We start from the raw sequence: 10,717 nt of genomic DNA, 5'->3' as shown, positions 1-10,717 counted from the left end.
CTTCTTCTTCAGTAATCTCAGGGCTCTCTCAGCCTCCCCTCCCTCACAGGGAGTCTGTTGTGGGGAGAGGAAAGGGAAGGCGAATGTAAGCCGCTTTGAGCCTCCTTTGGGGAGAGAAAAGTGGCATATAAGAACCAACTCTTCTTCTCCTTCAGTAATCTCAGGGCTCTCTCAGCCTGACCTCCCTATATAAGAATCTATTCATACCTGAAGTTAATGCCGAGGTAATCACTTTTGACATGTTGTGGCCTGAATATTTATCGAGGGGCCGAGCTATAGTGGATGCAGCCTACCAACCTCTAAGAACCACCATAGCTGTCCACGTAACGTGGGTTTGAATGACAGTGTCTCAAAAAATGCTGAATTATAAGAAACACGATAAATCTAAATTAGAATTTAGACACCTCCCCCTCTCCCGCGTAAGGACCCCTAACCCATGAATATTTATTTTATTTATTTTTGTTTTTATATATCGCCCTCTCGAGGCTACATAAAACGTAGAAAACAGTACATGGAACTTAGTTTTTCATAACAACAACAATAATAATAATATATATAAAATGCCTCTATCTGAAGTAGAATTTTAGTAATATTAATATTCCTGTTAGGTTTATTAGAAATAGTTTCCATCCCCAAAAAACTAAATCTGTGGGCTCCAGGTGGTGGCTGGAAATCTCCTGCTATTATCTCCTGGTGGCAGAGGTCAGGTCACCTGGAAAAAACCTGCCGCTTTGGTAGGTAGCACTGAAGCCCCGCCCCAAGCCCCGCCCTCCTCAGGCTCCGCCCCAAAAATCTCCAGGTAAACCGGCAGCAGGCAACCTATGAGCCGCTTCCCCGCGCGTTTTTTTTTTAACCAAGCTACTTCAATATGCAAATACACGCCCCCTCCCTCCGAACAAGGCGGGGCTTAATAGAATCCCGCCCCCTATCCGGACCCGACGATTCTCCCACTGTGATTCAGCCTTTCTTTCTTGGCCTAACTCTATCCCCCCCCTTTGGGCTCCTCAAATGGTAGCGCCCGCTGAACAGGAAGCGGCGCCCATTGGCGCAAGCCGAAGGGGCGTGTGGATCGTTCGCTGCCGGGCGGGACCATTCGCGCGGACGGGGGAGGAAGAGCCGGGGAGTTGGGTGCGCTCGGGGCTTCCGCGATGGCCCCGATTCCGCGGCTCATCTTGCTGTTCAGCGGGAAGAGGAAATCGGGCAAGGACTTCGTGGCGGAGGAGCTGCAGAGCCGGTAAAGGGGAGGGAGGGCCGGCCGGGTGCAAACTGGGAGGAGGGATTGGCTGCCTGCGCAAGACCACCCACCCACCCACCAACCACGTGCGGGCGACACTTGGGGATGGTCCCGCGCCCGCTCTTTTTGGGCTTGATTTCCCCCCCCCCCATGACACGTATATCGACGAACGTCCGAAGGGGGGGACGGGGCAAGAGGTGAACTGGGGGGCTCCACGGCTGGGACCATGGTCGAGCTCTCTGCAGGTGGCCTACCTCGCAGGGTTGTGCGGAGGCTCGGACGGGGGAGCCGTGAGCCAGCGCCTGGCAGGGAGAACGGGACAAAAAGCCCCAGGAAAATAACACCGGCTGCCATTGCGGATGACAGACCGGCAGGAGATTGGCACGGGGAAGCCTGAGGGTTGGGGGTCGTGGTTGCCAACTGTGGGTTGGGAAACACCTGGAGATTTGAGGTCTTGGAGCCAGGGTCGGAGGGGGGGGTGTTATGGGGAGAGGGGCTTCAGGGGGATATAGTGCCATAGAGACCACCCACCCAAGCAGTCAAGGAAACGGATTGTAAGGGGGGGGGGACGGGACTCCAGAAGTCACAAGGCAGTGGGGATGCCAGTCTCCAGGTGGGACCTGGGGATCCCCCGGAAGGACAGCTCATCTGCAGCCGGCGTAGATCAGCTCCCCTGGAGGAAATGGCTACTTGGGAGGGTGGGCTGTGTGACATTGTGCCCCACTGAGGTCCCCATCGAACCCAGGCTCCGTCCCCAAATCTCCAGGCGTTTCCCAACCTGGAGCTGGCAACCCGATTTCAGAGACAGGTTTGAAGGCCTATCTCCCCCTCCCTCCCTACCTCAGGAGCAGGACTACTCTGTAGGAAGGAAAAAGGCCTGGCAGAACTCAGCCGGGCTACTTTTCCTATACGTTTCCCCCCTATGGAGAAGACTACAGGTTACAAAGCCATGTTTGACTTGCCAGTTCTGGGCCTCGAAATTTTAGGATGGGCACTAGGAAGGCAGTTCGCTGGCAGGGGCTCATGGGAATTGTAGTCCATGGACATCTGGAGGGCCACAGGTTGACTACCCCTGCCCTAGAGGCCACCCTCCAAAGCAGCTATTTTCTTCAGGAGAAATCTGGAGATGAATTGTAATAGTGGGAGGTCTCCAAGTGACACCTGGAAATGGGGAACCCAACATACCTTCTACCTTCCAAAGCACCATTTTCTCCTGCTGAGGTGGGACGGATACTTTAAATAAATAAATGGCTAAAGAAGTGAGTTGTGTGGTCTGCAAATCAGCCTTGATTCGGGGAGGTCTCCTGTCCCCACCTGGAGGCTGTTTCTTGACAGGATGTCCTGAGGGGGTCCTGAACTGCCTCTCTGTCTAATTGCTCTGATTTATCTCCTGCCTCCCCTTCAAGGGTTTGTGGGGGGCCCTGAAGTAGCTCGGAACAGGCTTCCTCGGGAGGTGATGCATTCTCCTCCCTTGGAAGTTTTTAAGCAGAGACTGGATAGTCATCTGACAGCAATGCTGATTCTGTGAATTTAGGCAGATTGTGAGTGGGTGGTTGGGCAGGAAGGGATGTGCCAATGTTTGTCTCTTGGGGCCCTTCCTTGCATACCCAGGGAATTGCTGATTGCCACTGTGGGATGGTAGGTGAATTCCCTCCAGGCCAGGCTGGATTCTGGAGATTTTTGGTGGAGGTATCACTTGGGCATGAAATTGGGGTCACTGTGGGTGGGCAGGTAGTTATGAGTTCCTGCACTGTGTAGAAGGTTGGACTAGATGGCCCTGGAGATCCCTACCAATTCTTATAATTCTATGATCTGAATCTATGACCCCAAATGCTATGCAGGGGATTATAAGGAAGGGGACTGAAAACCAATCAGCCAGTATCATAATAGTGCCCCAGTATATCTCTGTGGCGTGGCCTCATTTGGAATACCGGGTACAGTTTCCATGGGCACTCAATGAAAGGAATGAGTAAAGGAAGTGCTTCTTGGACCAAAGAGTCATGAACAAGTGGAATCCCTCCTGCAGGAAGTGGTGGTGGCTGCAAGCATAGACAGCTTCAAGAGGGGACTGGAGAAATGTACAGAGAAAAAGTCCATCAGTGACTAGGTATACTTGGTGATAGCAACAGTGGTGGACCCCCTGATGGCACCTGGGTATTGGCCATTGTGTGATACAAAGAGTCCCTCAAAAGGACACAGGAGAGCCCTGCTGGGTCAGGCCAGGGAGGGTCCCTCCAGTCCAGCCTCCTGCCGCACCCAGGGGCCAGCCAGTCCCTCTGCAGGGCCAGCAACAGGGCAGGGAGGCCGAGGCCTTCCCCTCATAAGGACACAGGAGAGCCCTGCTGGGTCAGACCAGGGAGGGTCCCTCCAGTCCAGCCTCCTGCCTCACCCAGGGGCCAGCCAGTCCCTCTGCAGGGCCAGCAACAGGGCAGGGAGGCCGAGGCCTTCCCCTCATAAGGACACAGGAGAGCCCTGCTGGGTCAGACCAGGGAGGGTCCCTCCAGTCCAGCCTCCTGCCTCACCCAGGGGCCAGCCAGTCCCTCTGCAGGGCCAGCCACAGGGCAGGGAGGCCGAGGCCTTCCCCTCATAAGGACACAGGAGAGCCCTGCTGGGTCAGACCAGGGAGGGTCCCTCCAGTCCAGCCTCCTGCCTCACCCAGTGGCCAGCCAGTCCCTCTGCAGGGCCAGCAACAGGGCAGGGAGGCCGAGGCCTTCCCCTCATAAGGACACAGGAGAGCCCTGCTGGGTCAGACCAGGGAGGATCCCTCCAGTCCAGCCTCCTGCCTCACCCAGGGGCCAGCCAGTCCCTCTGCAGGGCCAGCCACAGGGCAGGGAGGCCGAGGCCTTCCCCTCATAAGGACACAGGAGAGCCCTGCTGGGTCAGACCAGGGAGGGTCCCTCCAGTCCAGCCTCCTGCCTCACCGAGGGGCCAGCCAGTCCCTCTGCAGGGCCAGCAACAGGGCAGGGAGGCCAAGGCCTTCCCCTCATAAGGACACAGGAGAGCCCTGCTGGGTCAGACCAGGGAGGGTCCCTCCAGTCCAGCCTCGTGCCTCACACAGGGGCCAGCCAGTCCCTCTGCAGGGCCAGCAACAGGGCAGGGAGGCCGAGGCCTTCCCCTCATAAGGACACAGGAGAGCCCTGCTGGGTCAGACCAGGGAGGGTCCCTCCAGTCCAGCCTCCTGCCTCACCCAGGGGCCAGCCAGTCCCTCTGCAGGGCCAGCAACAGGGCAGGGAGGCCGAGGCCTTCCCCTCATAAGGACACAGGAGAGCCCTGCTGGGTCAGACCAGGGAGGGTCCCTCCAGTCCAGCCTCCTGCCTCACCCAGGGGCCAGCCAGTCCCTCTGCAGGACCAGAAACAGGGCAGGGAGGCCGAGGCCTTCCCCTCATAAGGACACAGGAGAGCCCTGCTGGGTCAGACCAGGGAGGGTCCCTCCAGTCCAGCCTCCTGCCTCACCCAGGGGCCAGCCAGTCCCTCTGCAGGGCCAGAAACAGGGCAGGGAGGCCGAGGCCTTCCCCTCATAAGGACACAGGAGAGCCCTGCTGGGTCAGACCAGGGAGGGTCCCTCCAGTCCAGCCTCCTGCCTCACCCAGGGGCCAGCCAGTCCCTCTGCAGGGCCAGAAACAGGGCAGGGAGGCTGGTTTTCAGAGTTTTCGTGCCTTTTAATGTGGACAGGCCATGAGAGACACAGACCTGTCCCTGTGTTTTGTAGTATTTTCTGAGGTAGACTGTCTAATCGTTTATCTGTCCCAGAGTTCTTGTCATTGGTGGGTGGATCAGGGGTGTGGGGGCAGCTGAACCCATCTGTATTCCACTTCTTCTTTCGGACAGGCTCGGTCCAGATGTTTGCACCATTCTGCGGTTGTCGGGACCCCTTAAAGAGCAGTATGCAAAGGTGAGTTCTGTGGAAATTTCTCCCCTTCCTATATGTCCCTTCATTGCATATCTTCACAATTTCCTTACTGACTGAGTCCATCTGTCCAGTATGCCCTTTCCATCCAAGGCAACCTATCCTGTTGTGCCAAGGTAGACTGCCCTTCAAACTGGAGGATTTATCCTGCCTCTGCAGCTTAGCCAGTCTTTATTTGACCTCTGGCGGCTGAGAATTCTGGCAGCAAAGAGACTTGACCGTTTTCACATCGAACCGCCATCAGTAAACGTACCCCGATTTTTTTCAAGGAATAACACGCCAGCTGCTGCCAGATCTTGAGACAGTGAATTCTACCAGGCCTTGTATGAAATATTTCTTCTCCATGCTGGAGAAATCTGAACATTTCTGCTGGAAGTCCTTGATAGTTCAAGCCACCTTGGTGTAGTGGTTAGGAGTGCGGACTTCTAATCTGGCATGCCGGGTTTGATTCTGCGCTCCCCCACATGCAGCCAGCTAGGTGACCTTCAGCTGGTTTCAGTCCTGATAAAGCTGTTCTAACCGAGCCTCACCATCCTCATAGGGTGTCTGTTGTGGGGAGATGAATATAAGAACCAACTCTTCTTCTGTTCTGGCTGAGCAGTAATCTCAGGGCTCTCTCAGATTCACCTCCCTCACAGGGTGTATGTTGTGGGGAGAGGAAAGGGAAGGTGATTCGAAGCCGCTTTGAGATTCCTTCCGATAGAGAAAAGCGGCATATAAGAACCAACTCTTCTTTTTCTTCAGTAATCTCAGGGCTCTCTCAGCCTCACCTCCTTCACAGGGTGTCGAGGGGAGAGGAAAGGGAAGGTGATTGTAAGCCCCTTTGAGACTCCTTCGGGTAGAGAAAAGCAGCATATAAGAACCAACTCTTCTTCTTCAGTAATCTCAGGGCTCTCTCAGCCTCACCTCCCTCACAGGATGTCTCTTGTGGGGAGAGGAAAGGCAAGGCAATTGTAAGCCACTTTGAGACTCCTTCAGGTAGAGAAAAGCGGCATATAAGAACCAACTCTTCTTCTTCAGTAATCTCATGGCTCTCTCAGCCTCCTCTCCCTCACAGGGTGTCTGTTGTGGGGAGAGGAAAGGGAAGGTGATTCGAAGCCACTTTGAGATGCCTTTGAGTAGAGAAAAGTGGCATATAAAAACCAACTCTTCTTCCTGATTGCAGGAACATGGCCTGGATTTTGGCCGCCTCTTGGATGCCAGCAATTACAAGGAGATGTACCGCGAGGACATGATCCGCTGGGGCGAGGAGAAGCGCCGCACCGATCCTGGTTTCTTCTGCCGCATTGTGGTGGAGGGCGTTGCACAGCCCATCTGGGTACATCCAGAGTGACACAGAGTGCTTAATCGGAGCACCTCCCCTCCCTAAATCTGTGCCATAGGTCCCCAAAAGTTCCCCTGGCACATTTAGAATTCTGTGGGGCCCCTATGAAATCCTGACAAGGCATGGTGGGAGCTGCCACAAAATGGCTGCTTCGGAAGGTGGAGCCAGCCACAAAATGGCTACCGCAGGAGGTGGAGCCAGCCACAAAATGCTGTCGCAACTTAACTTTAATCACACAGTGCAGATCCTTGTGCTGCAAACCGCTGATAAAGCAACGCTTAAAAAATCTGCACAAGCCATCCAGCCTCCAGTGGCCAGTCAAGAGCCCTACCCCTCCCTGAAAACATTTGATGGGTGGCAGGAAAAGTGTTGGGGGGGGGGGAACGTGATGCTCATCAGCGCCACGTTGGGGACCTCAGTTTTGTGCCTTTCCCCACGTAGGTAGTGAGCGACACGCGGCGTCTTTCAGACGTGGAGTGGTTCCGGGACGTATATGGAGACTTGGTGAAGGTGGTGCGCATTGTCGCCATGGAGGAGACCCGGAGAAGACGAGATTGGGTGTTCGTAACAGGTGAGGAAGAGAAGCATCGATCAGATGCAGGTGCCTTCCCTTCTGTTGGCAGGTGTGCTGTCAGCTGCCTAGGGGGGAATCTGGCACCTTCAGATGCATTAAAAGGGATGGGGTGGTATTCTGATCCTGAAGGGATTGGGGATTCTCGGAATTGTATTTGGAAAGGAGTTTCTAGTCCTCATGACTGTGGAGGGAAATCTGAGGATTTTCTGAGTTCGTTTTATTTATTTTATTCTAGTTGCTTTAATGGGGAGCTAAAGTAGTTCATAGCAGTGGTCCGCAAACATTTCCAGGCTGCAGAACGGCAGCAGCGGGGAGGGCGATCGCCAGCTGCTCATGCGCGCATTCGCAGCCGGGTCGCATGTGCGTTTGCATCGGGCGCTGCCACTCAAGTGCGGGAGTACCGCGCATGCGCATCTGCGGCTGCACATGGCGCAAACGCGCACGTGCGACCCGACCGTGCATGCGTGTGAGTGCCGCGAATGCGCGTTTGTGGCAATGCATGGTGCAAACGTGCATGCGCGGCCCTGCGGATGCAGGGAGCTGCGGCCCACTGGCTGGGGACCACCGGTTTATAGCATTCTTCCCCTTCCTTTTATGCTCGCAAGAACCCTGCGGGGTAGGTTAGGCTGAGAGGGTGAGACAAGCCCAAGGTTAGCTTTTACAGCCAAGTCAGGGATTGATCATGCATTTGGGGGCATCTATTTGCATTCTTCTTTTCTCCTCCGTTGGGGTTCCAAGCATCTTCCCGCCTCTGCTTTCTCACAACGACTCTGCGAAATAGGTCGCCTGTGGTCCTAGTCTCTCACACTGATAGCCATCTTCAAGTATTTAAAAGGCTGCCATATAAAGGTTAGAGCAGAGTTGTTCTCTCTCGCCCCGGAGGGACGGACCAGAACCAATGGGATTAAATTAATTCAAAAGAAATTCCATCTAAACCTCTGGAAGAAGTTCCTGAAGGTTCAAGGGGGTGGCAGGTGACAGTGGAGGAGCGATAAGGTTGTGAGTGTCCTGCAAAGTGCAGGGGGTTGGACTAGATGACCCACGATGTCCCTTCCAACTCTATGGCCAAAACGCAGATGAGAATCATAGAATCATAGAGTTGGAAGGGGCCGTACAGGCCATCTAGTCCAACCCCCTGCTTGGGGATGGCAGACAGAATTAATAGCGGGCAGGGTCTTCAGATTCTGGTGGGAGAGACAAGGACCGTTTATGCACTGGAGGTTTCATGCCGGGCGGCAGGCTGGAGTTTTAGTCGTGGCAGGTTAGAATCATAGAATCATAGAGTTGGAAGGGGCCATACAGGCCATCTAGTCCAACCCCCTGCTTTTGTCCAACAGCCGGTCTGCACGTTTGGGGTTTAACTGTTTGAAATGACCAATTGTAGGATGCAAAGACATAGGATCCAGTAACGTCAGCAGCTGCCCGAAATTCTGGCCCAGGCTGCGTCCCCCTAAGCAGTCTGGGACCCCTCGGCGTGCAAACTCCCCCGTCTCTCCTCCCCCTCTGCAGGGATTGACGATGCCGAGTCGGAATGTGGCTTGGACCAAGGCGTGGCCTTCGACTGGGTCATCACCAACGACGGAGACCAGCTTTCCCTGGAGGCACAGCTGGAGGAGCTTCTCCAGTTCATCGAGGGCACCCTGAAGTCCCCGCCGAACATCTAGAACGCCGCTCCCCCCCTCCCCAACCCGTCCTTTGGGTCCCGGACTGGGACTGGGCTGTAGCACCAAAGAGAGAAAGAGAGAGGGAACCGGGAGCACGGTGGGACCACCGGCAGTCAGATTCCGGGCCGGGGGCGAGGGGGGATCTGCCTCCCCGTTTTGCACGTCTGTTCCGAGGCGTGCCGTAATCCAGGGCCGGTTCTTCCTGCCACCCATTCCAAACCGGGTGTTTGCAACCCACCCTGGCTAGCTGCTTTTTTGCAGGCATCTTTTGAGGGGCCACTTTGGAGGCGCCGGTTCCCGTTTTGGGGGGACGGGGGGCGCCTCTACGTTTGTCACGCTCTGCTTTTTTGGCCGCTGTTCCAAAAGGTGCCCTTGTTGGCCACCAGGGGGCAGGAGGCGCTCAGTTTAATGTTTCCCCGTTCTTCACCCGGAAGATTCCTTCCAATCCCATCTCCGTTCGCTGTCATTCATGCTTCCTAACCTGGATTTTGGTTTTTTTAGGGGAAAGTCTTGCTAGAGGGGTGGAAAGCGCAAACTGCTTTGGGGGGGATCGTGTTAGGTCTTCGCCCCCTGTCCCCTCCAGATTTAAGCCGATTTCTTTCTAAACAGGAACATTCAAATGTGACTTGTGTTCTTTTAATCCCCACCCACTTCTCTCTCCGGGCGGGGAGAAAATAACCAAATCACCGTGCCTTACTGCGGAGAGCTGCCCGTTCACCAGCCTGCCCTTCTTTGCTCGCTTGCCCATAAGCCCTCGCCCAATCCCCCTTTCCGGCTGGAGCGTGCCAACTCCCCCCCTCCCCGAACAGCTGCAGGGGATGTTCAACAGCTGTTGGGAACAGGGTGGGTGGGTGTGTCCAAGCTGCACCTGTTGGGTTTCTTCCTGTTCGAGCGGCTCTGGAAAGGCTCCCCCGACTGTACGTCGGTGCGGTTTGCAGAGGGAGGAGGGAAAGGAGTTGGCAACCCGAAAAAGAAAAATTTTATCGCTTACCGAAAGCTTTTGAGATCCGCCGTTAGTTGGGGAGACCTTTGGTATGAGAAGATAAAATTAGCAGGATCAAAGGTGATAATTCCATGGGGGGGGGGGGTCAAAGCTTGCTCAGTGTAGCTCTAAGAAAGTAAAATCTGCTCTCCTTTGATTGTATCTCTCACCCCCCCCCCCTTGTGTTCCACCATGATTTGCTCCTCATGGCTGCATAACCTTTGGCTAATACTTTCCGATGTTGATCTGAACGCTCTTTTCAGGAGACTGTTAGGTTGACAATAAAGCTTTGGATTCGTTACTGGCTCTGTTTCTCCACACACACACAACGCATTTGCCACTTGCACACAACAGAAGCCAGAGAATGGCCAAGCCGCACGCCCTGGGGGTTGCATTCTGCTTGGCCGCTTGCTGAGGATGGGCCGTGCATGCAGGAGGTGTGGAGCCCAGAGGTAGCAGGTTGCGTCCCAACCGTTTGACCAATGGCGCCCAATTCCCGCTTCCTTTGCGTTGAGAAAAACGCCGCTCCCTGCCAGTAGAAGAATTGAGAAAGCTGCTACTGTCTTCCCTTGCCTGGCTGGTTTTCTAACTGCGGGGAGTTTAAAGCCCTGGGAAGACATTAAAAAAACACGTGATCCTTCATCTGAATCCTGGAGATGCACAGTCTGTTCTGTGTTCTCTTGCATGTGTGAAGTGGTGAATTCAGTGAGCTGTCCCCACACTGTTGGGGTGGTGTTGAGCTCCAATTTGGACTGCCTCCCATGGCTCAGGAGAAAAGAGCCAGAGTCCAGCAGCACCTTCAGGACTAACCAAATTGGTGGCAGGGGAGGAGCTGTTGTATGTCACCACTCACTTCTTCAGAGACACCTGGATTCTCCTCCCTGGCCATAAACTGTTAGTCTTGAAGGTGCTCCTGGACTCCGGCTCTTTTCTCCTGCTGCAGACAGACTGACAGGGCTGCCCATCTTGATCTGTCTCCATGGAAGTCACCACCTTTAGCCATACAGAGTGGGAATCCATCAACCTGGTGGT

The 10,717-nt window shown here is 54.9% G+C and overlaps 1 protein-coding gene across 1 annotated transcript; it reads left to right on the top strand.

Annotated features, from left to right (window-relative positions):
* The first annotated feature begins 1,000 nt into the window (after positions 1-1,000).
* Positions 1,001-9,986, top strand: PMVK (phosphomevalonate kinase). Its single transcript, XM_077321845.1, has 5 exons — positions 1,001-1,234; positions 5,063-5,126; positions 6,307-6,459; positions 6,907-7,036; positions 8,549-9,986. Exons 1-5 carry the CDS (start codon positions 1,149-1,151, stop codon positions 8,701-8,703), a joined length of 588 nt encoding a protein of 195 aa, XP_077177960.1. The 5' UTR covers positions 1,001-1,148; the 3' UTR covers positions 8,704-9,986.
* The last annotated feature ends 731 nt before the right edge of the window (positions 9,987-10,717 follow it).

The sequence above is a fragment of the Paroedura picta genome, chromosome 1, assembly GCF_049243985.1.
Source record: "Paroedura picta isolate Pp20150507F chromosome 1, Ppicta_v3.0, whole genome shotgun sequence".
Taxonomy (NCBI): Eukaryota; Metazoa; Chordata; class Lepidosauria; order Squamata; family Gekkonidae; genus Paroedura; species Paroedura picta.
This window is presented reverse-complemented; position numbering and strand designations above follow the sequence as displayed.